Source organism: Trichomonas vaginalis, chromosome II (assembly GCF_026262505.1).
Source record: "Trichomonas vaginalis G3 chromosome II, whole genome shotgun sequence".
Lineage (NCBI taxonomy): Eukaryota > Parabasalia > Trichomonadida > Trichomonadidae > Trichomonas > Trichomonas vaginalis.
Genome location: NC_067204.1, coordinates 19,121,953 through 19,138,363, shown reverse-complemented (window position 1 = coordinate 19,138,363; position 16,411 = coordinate 19,121,953). Strand labels below are relative to the sequence as shown.

Genomic DNA, 16,411 nt, shown 5'->3' with positions numbered 1-16,411 from the left:
CTATCAAAACTAACCTCTCAATTGAAGGCCACAAAATCTAAGTAGTGAGGGTACACAAATTTTGTATGGAGTACGGTTCAATTTTTGAGAGCCACACTACTTAGATTTTGTGACTACCTTAGATTTATTCCTGTCAAATTTGCAACTGTATTTCTTTTCAAATTCGTTGACTTCACTTAAGGGTATAGTAAACTCAAAATTCTAGAGTTTTGAGAGTGCCAATAAACTCTATAGGCCTATATATATCTATATTTTAAAGGAGAGGTTACGCCATAATATTTGATATTATAAATTATTAATTCAAAATAAAAGTAGAAAATGAAACTAATTTTATTCTAACCTATATAAATATATCAATAATCTAAAATGATTATAGTCTGAACTATATTTTACCAGATTATCAAATATAAGAGAAATGAAATAAGGCATAAAAATATCATAGCATAATTATTGGATAAATGCATTAATAAATTATTTATATCGTAATGAGAAAAAATCAAAATAAGAAAATGAGCATAATAATAATTTAATTAAAAACAAAAACAATAAATAAAATGTAATTTTCGTTAATCAAAGTCATCAATGTCTTCGTCTTCTGATTCCCATTCGGACTAGAAAACTTGATAATCTCCTCCTGGTACACTCTGAATGGATTTTTTGTATTTGTTCTGTTTTTTAGAACCTTTTGTAACAGTTTTTTGTTTCAATATCATTTTGGAGTAACAATTCTCTTCAAATGATTTGACACAATCTTCTGGAAGTGGGGAAGATGTAATGCTTTTTGTATATCTCCGAGAAAATGCTCTGGATCATTCCATTCTAAGATTGCAACGTTAACTCTAACGTTAATGTTCTTCCAGGCTCTTGATTTGTCCAAATAGCATGCAATTTTGGAGTTAAACGCTTCATTCATGCAGGTAGATCCAATGGAAGAAACTTTGGAAACTATGGGTGTCCATTTGTGAACCCAGTCATAGAGCATGAATTGAAGTTGGATCGAATTGACACCTTTTTGCCATTCAAAGCATTTGTAATTGTGCGGTTCGCAAAAAGAATGATTGCCTACGTAATGGTAGACACAATTCTCCCACATTTTCGTACGTTTGTCAATATTTTCTTCGGCAAAACATGACCAAAGCCACATACTTAGGCTTGCATTCAGACCCCAGAAAGGTCTCTCTATTTTTTCAATCTTCTGAGTCTTGTCGTTGAAAACTTCAACTGTCTTATGAGAAGCTGAGAACTTTGTAAAATCTTTTGAGATATTTTTTGATACATGACCTGGATCGAATCTTTCAAGATGAGAGACGCCAAATTCTTTAAAGACAGAGACACTTTTGTTATCTCGGTCTTTAATAATCTCTTTAACATCTTTCAAGATATTGTATTTCTTTAATTGCTTCAAGATGATTCGAGTTCCAGCACTTTCCATATTGTTGGAAGCTCCGGAATACTGAGCATGCTGTCTGTTTCCACCAATATGGTTGATGTTCACGCATGCAAGAACTCTTTTTGTGACAGCATCGAGCGCAGTTACTGTACAACTTGGCGAGTTTCGCCTGTGCGTCCATCTTGCATCAATGGATAAGTAACCACTGAAGGACTTTCTCGACAGCATTAGGGAAATACTTTTAAGTCTTCTAATCTTATCGTCACAAAATCTCTGTTGTCTCATGACACCACTCTTCACAGGGGGCTTAGTTCCACAAAGAGAAAGAAAGCGAGCACCTTTTGTATATGGCATTCCGGTCATTATGCAAGCACCAAGCATCTGTCGCGCTGAGAGTCGACGACGTTCGTGGAGTAAAATGTTATGCATTGCCTTTGTTTTCCGTTTTGGGTGAACAATATGGCCCATACAACAAAAAAAAATGAAATCCCGCCAAAAGTGAAAATTGAATAAAAAGTAATAATTAATAAATATATACTATATCATTAGATGAATATTTTGGAATAACATTTTAAAATCGAGGTTTTTCAATGGATAACGGTTCAATCAAAAATTTGACCCCATTTTAGAATCTACATTAAAAATGGAACATTTCTGTCGTTTCAAAATTCCAAAATAACGTTTCTATTCCTCTCAAAAGTAAAAATAAACTTTATTGGGGAAAAAATATTTTTATTTTCCAAAAAAAAATGAAAACCTTAAATGCAAATCTAATTTTGATGCTTTTGTTTGTGATTTTTTGGATTTCGAAAAAAATTTGAAAATTCAGACAAGTTACCATTAACACTAATACGTTTCAGCGAGTCGGTCCCATCAGAGAAATTTTCATAAATCGGCGATATAATTTATTATTTCAGCAAAATATTCTCAGATCCAACTAGAATAAGGTCAAATTATACAAATTTAGCAAAGGCTAGTTATCCTGCCTATTCAATTAACTTTAATTTTAAATAATTCAAGACAATTCTCAAAATTACCTTAATAATCGCGTTCTCTTCGCAAAATGACGATTCCTCATTCACTACCAGCATAACTGCGGGCTTGTGCTCACAGAATAATACAGATAATTTACTTATTAATGCAAAATTTAGTACCAAAAGGTAATCATAGAAGATACAAAAAAAGTTTCTTTATTTTGATTGCTGATTTTATTTCTTCTAAAATTTACCAAATCTAAAAAATCCAAAATTGAATGCTATTGAATTTCATGTTTATGTAACATATACTATTTATTATATAAGGAATAAAAATTTTATAGTTTTAATCAAAAATAAAGGTGTACTAAATGCATACAAAACAAGGTATTTTTTACTCATCCAAAATATGTTAACAGTGCTATTTATATAATCAATATCCGAATTTCGAAATCATTTTGATGAAATCTTTATTTTAAAATTGAGTTGACTGTTAAAATCACCCGAGAAGAGGGATTATCTCAATGAAAAGTACATAAAATAGCAAACGCACAAGATGGCACTATGCAGCTTTATATTGTTATACAGGATGAACATATAAAATGTTTGGAAAACACTTACTTCGTTCTACAAATGTGTATCTCTTTATATCAAAGATTCTTCTCAAATTATTGAGAGACTTCTCTCAAAAAAAGGAAAATTTGATAACTAAAAAAAATTATGGCATAACCTCTCGTTTTGCATAGATATATATTTACATGGTCACAGAGCTTATTTTCATTGTCAAAACTTAAAAATTTTTAGTGGACTATACCCTTAACATATGTCAAACGTCTGCGAGAATTGATATTTATATTAAATGAGTTAAATGAATCATAAATTATCATATTTTTGAAAGAAGACAATTCCTCAGATCAATTTTTGTTCAAACATCCAATCGAATAGCAGGATGTATGCATAACGGGAAAATTTAGTTAGAATATTATTCGTTTAATTTGAAAAGTAAAGCAAATTATCAAAATTATGTCTGATATATTTATATTCAAAATATATTAGTCACTTTTTGAAAGGAGGGACGACGATTAAAAAGTGAATATATATTTGAATAGTTGCTTGATACTTTTTCGTGCTTATTTATAAGCCCGTAAAAAGTGTCATAACTATTTGATAATGCATTCATTACACTCAGAATTTGTATAAATAGTATATTAATTTGTGTGAAAACATAATTCTCAATAAAGCAGTGCATAGGTTTCTTTAATTATCTAATGATATGAAAATTAATTGATGATAATGTCATGAATAGTAGAGTATACTATTTTTCCTTGTCAAGATATTAATGAAAAAGAAGGCTCACCTGACAAAAGCTTCTCATTTCATGGCAACTGATAAGGAGAGATAAACATTGTCACTTTTTGATTGTTACAATTTTCTATTATGCAAAAACAAGAAGAAGAGAAACCAATAGTAGAATCATTTGAAGCAGAACTAGCATCAATAAAAGAAAAAGGAAAAGATTTGAAAGGAACAGAACGTGATTTTTACACTTCAATCGTTCAACGCTTAGAAAATAACGATCAAGTCCTTCAAGATCTCCGCAAGGAACATACACAACTTCGCGAAGAACTCTCCAGCCTCACTAAAGAAAAGCGTTCTCGCACAAGAGATCCGAATCTTGCACAAGATATCAAAAGAACAACGCATTCAGTCAATCTTCTGAAGAAACAAATCGATAAATTCAAACACCAAAAGCAAGAAGCTATCAATCGCCAAACAGAACTTAATGTTCAATATCAAAACTTGACTGGCAGTGAAGGACCAAAAGACACAACATCAGAGCGTCTTGTTTCTCTTAAAAATAAACTTGATAATGCTGAAATTAAGAATCAAGAGACTATTCACTTAATGAAAGTTTATGATGCGATTGTTTATCAGTTACAGCGCCAAAAAATGCATTGGAATAGACTCATTGAAGAACAGAAGAAGGAAATTGAGCAGAAGAAGCGAGATCTTGCAGATCTTGAGTTAATTGCAAGAGATTCAGTTCATTCAAAGAATGCTGCAGAAATGGAATACTCTAGATTACAAGCCAAATACGCTGCTAACCGTGAAAAGCGTAACCAGCAGATTCAGGCCAAAACAGCTCAAGTTCAACAACATATGCATGTTCCTGTTAGCGATGACAGTAGCAACGACAGCAGACCAAAAGGAAATCAATCTCTTAATTCGCAGCCATCTGCAGTTCGTAATCGCAATAATCGTGCCCAACGCGAGAAAAAAGACGAAAAATTCAGATCTGTCAGTGCAAAATACGACGAAATACGCGAATATTTCGGAACAAACGATCCAGATGAAATCAAGAAATTCTTTGATGATCGAAAGAACAATGCAGAAACACTTAAAAAACAAATTGAAGATCTCAAAGCTCTAAATGCTGAATTGGAGAAACAAGTAGCACAGAGAAAATCAGCTATTGATGAAGCCGAGTATTCTTCCCATAAAGGAGTTGGTGGAAACAGATTATTAAATGAAGCCAAAAAGATGTTGCTTAAATCCAAAGAAGATCTAGCGGAAAGTGAAAAGGAGATGCTAGCTCACCAGGAATTCAAAGATAATGTCGAAAGCGCTATTTATCATCTTTCAGATGAAATGCAATTAGTTCAGAAAGAACCTTTGAAGGTAAATAGCCCGACAGAATGTCTTGATTGGATATGCCAAACAGTTTCGAAACTGAAGACTTCCCTTGAAGATGAAGATTTCGATTTCATGACGATTTGTAACGCTCAAGTTGTTGCTCAAAAGATTCAAGCTGAAAACAATTTCGATATTAGAGAGACAGAGAGCTCGAAGAGACAGCCGAAAGCTAGACCAGGCGAAATTTTACGTGGAAGACAACAAAAAGTTGACAAAGGAGAGTTTGTCAGCCGTGTTATGGATCGCAATGCTATCAAAGCTCTTGCACAGAGAACTGCTCAGGCTAAAGCTGAAGCTGCTGCCAAAAATCGCAAGCAATAATTTAATAATTATATAGAGATTGACTTTAAATAGTATCATCAAACTAATAAACATGCCTATTTGTATTTTGTTATATGAGTCCGTTTTTCATGAATCAACAAATTCAAAAATATCTCTCTTTCGATCCAAAAGCTTGAAATATAAGATGAGTGAGAGACGCAATAATAGAGTTATTTTTCATTTAACTATTTGATGAAATTAATTAAAAATGTTATAAAATTTCGAAATTATGAGTATTGCAAATAATTTTAAAGATAAAGAAGAAATACTTGGATATTTAATCTAATTGAACTCAAATTCACATTCAACAGCAAAATGATCAGACAATTGGAAGAACTTTTGTCCGTTAACAAGCATCTTATTGACTTCTGGTTTATATGACACTTTCAATTGAGGTTTGTCATGCTTTTCAAACAAGTAGATGTAGTCAAGAGACTGATGAGTTCCTACATCTCCTGGTTCTGGCAAAACTTTGTCATCATCACCACCGCATGTAACAGGATGTTCACCATGAGTGGTGAGAAGGGTGTCAACACATGAGTACTCTGGAATCTTGAGATGATCAAGAAGAGATTTGTACTCATCACCTAATCTGGAATTGACATTAAGATCACCAACTAAGACAGCTGGATAGCCATCAGTGACTTTTGTGGCCATAAAGGCACTGAGTTGGTCAAATTGCTTCTGGCGGACTAATACGTCAACAACTGTTGGTTCTTGTCCGTTCTGGTAAGATGCTTGGAGGTGAGTCGAGAATAAATGAACGTGGTTCTTAGAATCAAGTTGGATTTTTGCGTAAATTGATCCTTTAGCTGCGAATGAATCAACTCCACAAAATACTGTGTATCTGATGGTATCGGATTCAATAATTGGGAACTTCGAAAGGATAATAAGGCCACTGTCGATGACTTGATGAGTGTAGATTGGAGGAAGCTTTGATGTTAAAACGTATTTAAATCCAAGAGATTTAGCACCTTCAATAAAGTTCTTTGCAATATCTGAGCCAAATTGGAATCCTTCTTCAAGGCAAACAACATCGTAAGACTCGATTTTTTCAAGCAATAATTTAGATCTTAAGCGCATCCACTCTTCTCTGCCCATGTGAAGCATTGTTGGTCTCCAAAAAGCATTATAATCAAGAATCTTAAGCTTTTTTGTTTCAAAGTCTTCAACGCGTTTTTCTGCAATATTAACATAGTGACTAGCAGTTCTGGCTAGTATGATCTTAAGTATAACCATTATAACAGAAAGAATGGCAATTGGAATGCAAATTCCAATGCCAAGAATAGTTACAAAACTCATATCCTTTAGTTTTATCGTTTCCGATCATTTTAGGAAAGAAATTTATATTTTTGTTACACCTTTATACTCAGACACTTGCGTTTTAACAGGATATTATGAAATTATTCATCGATTTTTTTCAATTTGAGTAGAATAATTCATATTGATGGATATTTCTGTTTAAATGAAGGAAACCAATCATGCATGGAATAAGTAATATGGATCTAATGAAATTTATGCCATGTGAAGATCAAACAAGATGATTTGATACTTGAAATCATGATATTTCGGAGGGAAGTTAACACTTTAAGTTTAACGCATGAAAGGTATTATTGCATAATGAGTTGATAGGTACATTTTGTATTCAGACTTATAAATGAATCCAGATAGTTAAATAGCATTCCATAAAGATAAAAATTGCTTTAGAATCAATTGACTAGCAATTTGGTTAATGATGGGACTTCATGGGAATTACTTTTATTGATTTAATTTACCTGTTAATATCAAGTAAGATAATGTATGAAAATAGATCACAGGATCATGCCTTATGTAGTACAACTCATATCCATATGTCAAGTCATGTCGAAATCAAAGATATTTAAAAATCAGTTCAAGGATTAGAATTTTGTACCTTTTGATTACACTTTGTTACCAGCATATGTTTTGATGCTTATACAACACATCATGTATTAAGACAAAAGGATTTCTTGCAATTTCTCTAAAATTTTTCTAGCATCAATATGCATTTTATTATTTTATACCATTAATTTCATTTTTATTATGATAGAATCAGAAATTGTGTTAGGCCAAAGTTTTTTTGTGGCTCATTCAAAATTCATAAATGGAGCCAGATCAGGAAGCACTTGATATAGAGTATCCACTTAAAGTCATTGATGAAATTCGCGGATCACAAACAGAAAGCGTCCTATTTACACCAGGCGAGCGTGCTTGCACTCATGCTTGCTTAGATAGTACAGGTCATCTTGCATTTGTTGTTTCTGATAAGGATGTCTATGGCTACTTCATACCATTTGGCACTAACTTCAAAATCTATTCTGGCCACGATGGTGCTATTACAGACATCGACATTGAACCAGAAAATAAAATCATTGCTACAGTTGGTAACTCAATGCATATAATCTTTCACGAAGTTGAGACAGGCAATATTTTACTTGACGAGTTAACAGACAAAATGCATGCAGCATGCTGCTTTGGCCCACGTAATATGCACTTTTTCGCAACCGTCACATCTAAGCAAATGAAGCAGGAAATTGTTCTCACAGGCTACCACTTTGTCGAGAAAAGAGGCAAGGATGATTACCCAATTGATATGTCTAATGTTATGTTCAAATACAAATTTGACTGCGTAGTCAACTCCATCCGCTGGCCAAAGGCAGATATGATTTTAGCCGGTGATGTCCAAGGAAAAGTTCATGTTCTTACTGGCCTTAATAACGACGTTCCAAATGTACAAATCATTGATGCTCACAGAGGTCCAATCAACGCTATTACCATGTCATTTGACAACAACTTCTTTGCTACAGCATCAGCTGATACAACAGCTCGCCTCTGGAAAATACCACAGAAGGAGATTGACCAGTTCGAGTTAATTGGTACATATAATCATTCATTCCAGATTTCCTGTGCAGCTATTTCTCCAAAGGAGCCAGTAATTGTTCTCGCTTCTACAGCAGATCACTCAGAAGTCGCTAGAATCAACTCTGGTTCAACAGATTTTACAATCAACTTCTTCCACACTATCTTCCAGGAAGAATTTGCATCTATGAAGGTTCATAAGTCCCCAATCAACTGGGTTGCATTCACTTCTGATGGCTTTTCACTTATTACAACTTCAGCTGAAGGTACATTCCAAGTTATTCACCTTTGTGGAGATTATGCTGAGAGTATCATTGAACAGCGCAGGAAAATGAAGGAAATCGAAGCTATCACAGACTAAATATTATGTGGATAGAGACTATTTACTTTTTTTGACACATACAGTAAACATATATTTATATTTCTCAATAAAACAAACTTTTTTTACTATTTTTAAAAAGGTTAAATTGATTTTGACCATAAATCAAAATTTTTTATGTGAAAAAACAACTATTATATATAAGCATTAGTAGCTTATTAAAAATCAATATATATGGCAGAATATCAGATTCTCGATATAAGTATATCAAAAGTTTTACATGCACAAAAATATCTGACACGGTGAGGGCATCCTTAACATATATTTCTATTTCTCAATAGAATAAACTTTTTGAGGATGCTTTATTGTCGTCTTGAATACCGCCAGACGACAATAATAATACCCCTGCTTCTTTACTATTTAGAAGGGGCTTCAATTGATTTTTGAGCTTAACATTGATTTATATTTTTCAATAAAATAAACTTTTTATTTTTTACTATTTGGAAGGAGCTTCAATTTGTCTCAAATTGATAGTTTGCGCAACTTAACAAATGGAGATTTGAGCATTCTAATGCAATAAAACATATATAGAAGAGATTTCATTTTTATGTCAAAAAACTCGGCAATCATTAATGGTGTTCTATTTGTTTTATTAAATGGTCTGACATGGGCACCGTTATACAATAAAATTTTGGCAATTTGTACAAAACCTTTCTTTGCTGCATAATGAAGAGGTGTTTCTTTATCAATATCTCGAATATTGACATCAGCACCATGAGAAATAAGAGTTTCGGTGATTTCTCCCTGATTGAAGTATGAAGAAATGTGAAGAGGTGTAATTTGATTATTATCTCTAGAGTTAACATCTGCTCCATGTGAAATAAGAATATCAATAAGGTCTTTGTTCTTCTTGCTGGCAGCATAATGAATTGCACTCAGACCATTTTTGTCCTTCGCATTGACTTCTGCACCACATGAAATGAGAAACTCGACAAGATTTTTACAGTTTCTCTCTGCAGCATAATGAAGAGCAGTCTTTCGATTTTCAATATCTCTTGCATTAACATCCGCTCCATTTGAAATAAGAAGTTTTGTTAATTCGATGCTTTTTCTTTCTGACTCATTGAAAATATTTGTATCGATATAATATCCATTTAAAAGAAGGCTGTTTGTTTTGTACAAATTGATTTTAACCGATTCAGCTGGTTCGTGTAATTTTCTTAGATTTGCGACCTTATTAATAAATGATATATCATTATCAATATTAGATGAATTCTTAAGTTTTTCCTGTTCTTTTCTGCTATACATAGCTGCATAGTGTAAAGGGGATTTACCAGACTTATCTAATATATTTATTTCTGCTCCTTTCTTAATTAAAATTCCAGCTGATTTAACTGCATGATTTTCTGCGGCATAAAAAAGAGGAGTCTTTCCATTATTATCGCTGACGTTAATATATGCACCGCAAGTTGTGAGGAAATCTACACAATCATTTAAATCATTTTCCGCTGCATAATGAAGGGCCATTTCCCCGTTATTATTTGGGATATTAACAAATGCACCATGAGAAAAAAGAGTTGTTATTATACTCATGCAATCATTCTCGGCTGCATAATGAAGAGGTGTCATACCTAAATGATCAACTAAATTTAAATTTACTTTGAACATAATTAAAAGATTTAGAAATTTGATTTCTTGATTCCAAGCAATTTGATGAAGTATCTCCTCTGCGTTTCTATTATGAACAGCATTATTTTCAAGATAAACATATAATGCAGTGAGATTTTTGTATTTATAACACCAATCAAGACTGATCTTTAGACGAAATTCATTCATTAAAAAAGTAATAAAGTCGATATTGTGTGAAACAATTGCGCATTCCATACATTTGGAATCTGGCTTTTGGTATTTCAAACACTCATTTAATATATCAGGGGCACCACTTAGAAACGAATACTGAAGACATTTCTGAGTGATTGTCGCATGGTATTCCGTTCTTAAAAATTTGAAACACTTGACAGCGCCATGATAGCAGCAAAATTCAAGTAGGGTAAATTTCATTGAAAAAAACCATAGGCATTCATATCTTTCTGGAGTGAGTGAAAATGACTTAATCAGTTTTCTATTGAATCCTTCTCTCTCTGTAAAAGAAATAAACATTTCAACATGATCATAAATGATTGATGAAAAAATCGTGTATTCTTCAGAAATATCATCATAGAAATCATCATTTATGTTGAATGTGTTAAAGAGTTCAGAGTAGCGATATTCTAACTTTAAATCGTATTCCTTAGATAGATAATAATAAAGCACAACAGAACATCTTTCAAGTCTTTTGATATGATATCTCTGAATTATCTTTTTAATTAGTAACAAATATGGCTTGAAGAATCGATATCTCCAGAACATTACGTCGCATATCATGGAAATAATTTTTAATGGCTTGAAATCGCTCTCATCTATCAATTTTTTTGTGATCATATTAAAAATTTCTGTAATTCTGCTTTCATTGTACGTATTTAATTTGTATATTGCAGTAAGCCCATCAATGGTATCACCCGAATCTTTCAAAAATTCATCATACAATGGTCCCGGCATGCCAAAATTTTGGATTGAATTTTTTTTATTTACAACTTTTAGGATATTTATATTAACTATATCTTGTTATACGAAGAGCTTAAGGAGAAAATGCCTATAGTAATATGCACTTACATATACTTGCACGTATGGAAAAAATATTTTCATTGAATGAAAGCAATGATGAATCCTTGGAAATCCATTGAAAATACAATTTCTTTTTCCATTTACATTTATTTGGTGTTGATCCGTTAAGGTTTTAAGTTAATTTTGTGCAATATTCGAGGTTTCGCAGCCCATTCCCACAGGAAATTTCGATAATTATTATTTGACCATCTTAAATCTTTAGATTATTGGGAATTTGGTTGTTCTTGCTAGAACCAATCCTCATTCCTGATTGATGGGTGAAGAACATTCATGATTAAATTTGAATGCATAATAATCGTATATGGAAAATTGTCAGGAAATAGATGAGAGATGCTCAGAGAATTTTAAAGGAATTACGTCAACAAAAGAAAGATAATTCCGATGAGATTTGGCTTGAATCAGAGGAAGAAGATATTCGCCATTGGTATGGTATGATAAAAGCACCAGAAGATACTGCTTTTGCTGGCCATTATTTCAAACTTGACATTGTCTTGAAAGATGGTTATCCAATTGAGCCCCCACAAGCAAAGTTCATTACAAAAATATTCCATCCAAACATATCTTTTAAAGATGGAACAATTTGCTTAGATATTCTGAAGACTGAATGGACCCCTGCCTGGACAATTAATTCGCTTTGTACAGCTATTCGTCTTTTGCTTAGCCATCCGGAGCCTGATAGCCCTTTAAATACTTTAGCAGGAAATTTGCTAAGATATAACGACCAAATAGGCTACGATTCAATGGCAAAGTTTTACGCAGATACATACGCCCCAATTAAGAATACTATGAAAGAAGCCGCCAATAATGAATAATTTTCCTCTCTTTCAACGCATTAATACTATTTGAATAATGTTTTTATCAACTACTAAATACATAATATACTAAATTTAGCAATTTATACTCTTTTTTTGAATTTCCTAATTTCATTTGGTTTCATATACAAGTTTCCTTAGAATTGTCCTTCCTAACTCCGATGGTAAATCAATATTCAACAAAAAGTAATTCATGATCTAAAAATGTTCATCAATTTTTCTTTATCGATAAAACTATACTGGTAAATTGTAAGGCACAATTCAGAGGTTTATATTTTACTAGTAATCATGGAATAAACTGAAATATTTTTTATAAATTTTTGAAAAATTAAGTATGTATCATTAAACCAATAAAATCATAAAATAACCAATGAATTTTATATACAAAAACAAAAAAAAACACTTAATTATCAGAATCATCTTCAATTGTGAGGAAATCACTTCCAGAATCTTGAATTACTTCAGCTTTAGATGAGTCTTCAATGTCAATAATTTCATCAGATACCGATTTCTGAACTACATCAACTTTGGAAGATTCATCAATGAAAGAATCTTTATTTGTTATGTTTGACTTCTGTTGTACTTCAATTTTAGAAGATTCATCGATAAAGCTGCTTTGAATTGTACTTGTTATGTTTGATTTTGAAGTATCTGTGAAAACATCGTCATCTGAGCTGTGGAACTCAACTGAATCATCATCATCTTCAACTACAAAATCATTTGATGGTTCTTCGATATGTTCTTCTGGTTTTTCACTTGATGATTCTTGAATTGTTTCCAATTCTTTATTCTTTGCAGCTATTATAGTATTTCTATTGATTGAATTACCGGATTGCTTTGTAAGAGGAATATTTTGTTCCGGTTCGGATTTTTCAAATGAATCATCCCAATTAACGGATTCTTCGTCAGGTTCTTCCTGAATCGGAACAAGCATTGATGGATTGGTATCAGAGTCATCGCTCTTAGATGGTTGCGGCTTAGGTGGTGCTTGTCTAACAGGTGATTGCTGAATTTGTTTTGGAGGCTCTTGTTTAACTGGTTGTGGCTTGGGAGGTTCTTGCTTAACAGGTTCTGGTTTGGTAATTGGTTGTTGTTTTGGCTCTTCCTTCTTCACAGGCTGTGGTTTTGGAGATTCTGGTTTTGTAACAACAGCTTTTGGTATTTCTTCTTCAATTTCAATATCATCATCCCAGTCTTCTGAACTTTCTTCTTTTACTTTCTTCTCTATCTTTTCAGGAATCTTCTTAGCTGCTGCAAATAATGAAAGATTTTCTTCCTTTTTAGGAGGTGGTGCTTGTTGCTTTGCTGGTTGCGATGCAACAGGCTTGGGTTCTGGTTGAGGCTGCTTTTGCATTGTTACGTGAGGTGTTTGATTTGATTTCAAATCTTTCATTGTAGGGCGTATAAATTTAGTCTTGGAAACCTCTTTTTCATCTTCACCTTTCCATTTTTTGACTCTGTCCTTAAATGATGGACGCTTTGCATGAGCAATTTCAATAATTTCGTCAAAAGCGGAATCATGATCTACTGCATTGTTATGCTTGTAATTAACAGACTTTTCTAGTTCAATATCTAATGTCTCGATCGTAAATTTCATTTCAAATTCGTGAAGAAAGTTAGTAACAAGTGAATATGCACGGCTCCAAGCTTCATTTTGACGAATTGATGGTTTACCTTTAATTTGTGCGAAGTGAGGATCATCATTTGAATATAATTCATCAGCTATCTCCATTAAAAGATTTGCCTGGGAATGTTGTTCTGCACCTTTCTGTTTTAATTCGTTAGCAGTCATTTCAAGAAGGTCTTCACGGGGAATTCGTGGTCTAATGCGCTTTCCTCGTGGAATATGGTACGTACTCATTTAATTTCTTCTTTTTTAAACGTAATCCTAAAAAGTGACAGAATATAAACTCAATTTGCTCTAAAGCAGTTGCACTCTTCTATTTTAGATCTTCAAGATTAATGTAAAAAATTAATTTGAATAGATCAAAAATCTTCATGGCTAATTCTTTTGTTTATTCGTTAGAGCTCGATAGTTGTATTTTTGGTCTTTTTATATCACCATTACCATTACTAAATAAGCATATGAATAACATGGATAAAGAAACATGGGGCAGATTCGACATCAAGTTTATCAAAAATGATAAAATTTCATTCTTACAATCGCGAAAGCTAGACACAATATCAAACCAAATATGTAACGATATGGGCATTAATTTACCAAAGAATTTTTACTTAATTCCTACATTATCTACTGAATTTGATATTGAAACAGCAAAAAATGAAACAAACTTTATGATTCTTTTTACAACCATACTTAAAAAGTCCAACATTGATCCTTTATTGATATATAAGTATCCAGAAAATCCAAACACTCATTCTCGTGAAGTTTATCAACAAAGCGTCGATTTACATCGTCTAGTTGAAATAGAACACAATTTCACACCAGAAACTGAGAGAGAAATAGAGACACTTTTACAACAATATTTAGACGTTTCAGGAATCAAATTTACACAAAACTCAATCTTTCCAAAGATCAGTCTTAACAAAGATGAATTATTTTCACCTGCATTTTCAATGATTAAATTTATTTCTTATTTTAGATCGTATTTAAATGCATTATCCAAGATTATTCCTTTACTTTCAACATTTGAAATAGATCAAAATAACTTTCCTCATCTAGTCGAATGCTTTTCTTTAGAGTTTATCCCATCTTTCGTTAAAAATCATAATACATCAGAAAGAATTGGCGATGCTATACTAGAAGTTGTAATTACTAATTCAATAATAAGTTCTTTAGTAGGAAAGAAGAACTATTTCGTCAATAAACAGATCAGAATCGCAGTATCAAATAAATTGTTCGGAGTTATAGGCGAACACTTCAATTTTCCAAGTTGCTTCATTGGCCCATTCGATGTCGAGAAACTTCCAGGCGATTGCTTTGAAAGTATCGCTGGAAAACTTTACAAACTTTATGGTTACGATAAAGTTGTCACTTTTTGGCAAAAATCTTTATTTGCCATTCCTATTGATGTTGCACAGAAGATGGATATAGTCAAAGCAATTGAAGTTATGAAGATTTCAATGCAATCCAGTTCCATGGACTTAACACCTGATCCAAATTTAGATATCAAAATTAAAAATTTGATTGGAAATAATTTGGTCCCTCCTCCTGTTATAAAAGACGAAATGCTTACGAAATGCAAGCTAATCGGTGCTGCACTTATAAAACTCGGCATTGTTGAGCAAGTTATTGCTAGAATTCATGAAACAGAAGAATGCATATTAATTCAATCGATTGGAAGCAAATCTTCAATCGATTCTGTTGCAAAGAAGCTTGGATTGAAAGATTCCAAGCATTTGAGAATTATTTGTGGTGGAATTATGCTTCAAAATGATTTCGAAAAGACAAGAGAATTTATCGAAGTCAAAATAATTCCACATTTCAATATTGTAAGTGAAATGAGATCAGGGAGAATTCATTCACAAGATATTGTTAGAAAATAGAGTGTAAATATCAAATTCTTTATAAAATCAATTTTTAGAACTTTTTTTATCTTTATCTTCAGAATGAAACAGATCATAAATACAGACACTATTTGTTGATCCAAATGATGCATTTATATATAGGTTTTTCGAGTCACATTTTGTGATTAAAGAGGTCAGGATAAAAAGGTGATCCTCGAATCGAGAAACAATGAGAATTTATCTCAACTCAAAGATTGTGCATGATTATTCCCAACAAGAAGAAAATTCGTTCTATTTGAAGATTGTGATAGTTCAGGTAAGTTATTTCCAAACATAGAACAGATCTGCTAACCTGATAGAACAACAGAGATTGGTCAGATAATCAATGTTATTTAAATAAATTTTTAAATCCTGTTGATAAAGCAATCTATAACTGCCAAATATATGGATATTAATTGGTGTTTGGTCCAATATAAAGGACTTCCTCAATTTGAACTTGTTTTATTTGTTAGCAAATGTAAGGGATTTGGTGAGGAAATATACAAAGCTTCCTGAGATCTGAAATTATATCAAATTTATTTTTTTGATAATAGAGCCAGAGTATGTTTTTACCATCATTCCATTGATCTCAAAACTTTATTCCACTCATTCGAACAAAAAGAAACATGATAAATTTTTATAATCTATAATAATATAAGCTTCTGTATAAAAATCATATTATTTTAGGCATCCTTATTGTTTTTGTGTCAGTTTATATCTATGATCTTAATCTAAAATTCTTAAATTAAATTCGAAATCTTTGTGGTCATTGTTTTCCACATGTATTGCATAG

General features: G+C 32.3%; 7 protein-coding genes and 1 pseudogene across 8 annotated transcripts, besides 1 other annotated feature; 4 read left to right on the top strand and 4 right to left on the bottom strand.

The window, feature by feature from the left end:
* Positions 1-180: 180 nt before the first annotated feature.
* Positions 181-3,180: a mobile genetic element.
* Positions 612-1,858, bottom strand: TVAGG3_0570950 (annotated as a pseudogene). The gene has a single exon. A coding segment is annotated over exon 1 (1,247 nt).
* A 612-nt stretch (positions 3,181-3,792) lies between the features above and the next one.
* Positions 3,793-5,452, top strand: TVAGG3_0570930 (coiled-coil domain-containing protein 151 family; the record flags this gene model as incomplete). The annotated part of the gene is made up of 1 exon (XM_001310921.1): positions 3,802-5,379. One exon carries the CDS (start codon positions 3,802-3,804, stop codon positions 5,377-5,379), a length of 1,578 nt encoding a protein of 525 aa, XP_001310922.1.
* A 181-nt stretch (positions 5,453-5,633) lies between these two features.
* On the bottom strand, positions 5,634-6,870 carry TVAGG3_0570920 (endonuclease/exonuclease/phosphatase family; the record flags this gene model as incomplete). Its single annotated transcript, XM_001310922.1, has 1 exon — positions 5,662-6,681. One exon carries the CDS (start codon positions 6,679-6,681, stop codon positions 5,662-5,664), a length of 1,020 nt encoding a protein of 339 aa, XP_001310923.1.
* A 621-nt stretch (positions 6,871-7,491) lies between these two features.
* Positions 7,492-8,694, top strand: TVAGG3_0570910 (translation initiation factor protein; the record flags this gene model as incomplete). The annotated part of the gene is made up of 1 exon (XM_001310923.1): positions 7,502-8,617. The coding sequence occupies one exon, from the start codon at positions 7,502-7,504 to the stop codon at positions 8,615-8,617; it is 1,116 nt and encodes a 371-aa protein (XP_001310924.1).
* A 383-nt stretch (positions 8,695-9,077) lies between these two features.
* TVAGG3_0570900 (spectrin binding) lies at positions 9,078-11,438 on the bottom strand (the record flags this gene model as incomplete). Its single annotated transcript, XM_001310924.2, has 1 exon — positions 9,098-11,173. The coding sequence occupies one exon, from the start codon at positions 11,171-11,173 to the stop codon at positions 9,098-9,100; it is 2,076 nt and encodes a 691-aa protein (XP_001310925.1).
* Positions 11,439-11,602: 164 nt separating this feature from the next.
* TVAGG3_0570890 (protein modification by small protein conjugation) lies at positions 11,603-12,192 on the top strand (the record flags this gene model as incomplete). The annotated part of the gene is made up of 1 exon (XM_001310925.1): positions 11,623-12,111. One exon carries the CDS (start codon positions 11,623-11,625, stop codon positions 12,109-12,111), a length of 489 nt encoding a protein of 162 aa, XP_001310926.1.
* A 305-nt stretch (positions 12,193-12,497) lies between these two features.
* TVAGG3_0570880 (uncharacterized protein) lies at positions 12,498-13,982 on the bottom strand (the record flags this gene model as incomplete). The annotated part of the gene is made up of 1 exon (XM_001310926.1): positions 12,515-13,972. The coding sequence occupies one exon, from the start codon at positions 13,970-13,972 to the stop codon at positions 12,515-12,517; it is 1,458 nt and encodes a 485-aa protein (XP_001310927.1).
* Positions 13,983-14,119: 137 nt separating this feature from the next.
* TVAGG3_0570870 (RNase III domain-like family) lies at positions 14,120-15,645 on the top strand (the record flags this gene model as incomplete). Its single annotated transcript, XM_001310927.2, has 1 exon — positions 14,197-15,618. One exon carries the CDS (start codon positions 14,197-14,199, stop codon positions 15,616-15,618), a length of 1,422 nt encoding a protein of 473 aa, XP_001310928.1.
* Between the last annotated feature and the right edge of the window lie 766 nt (positions 15,646-16,411).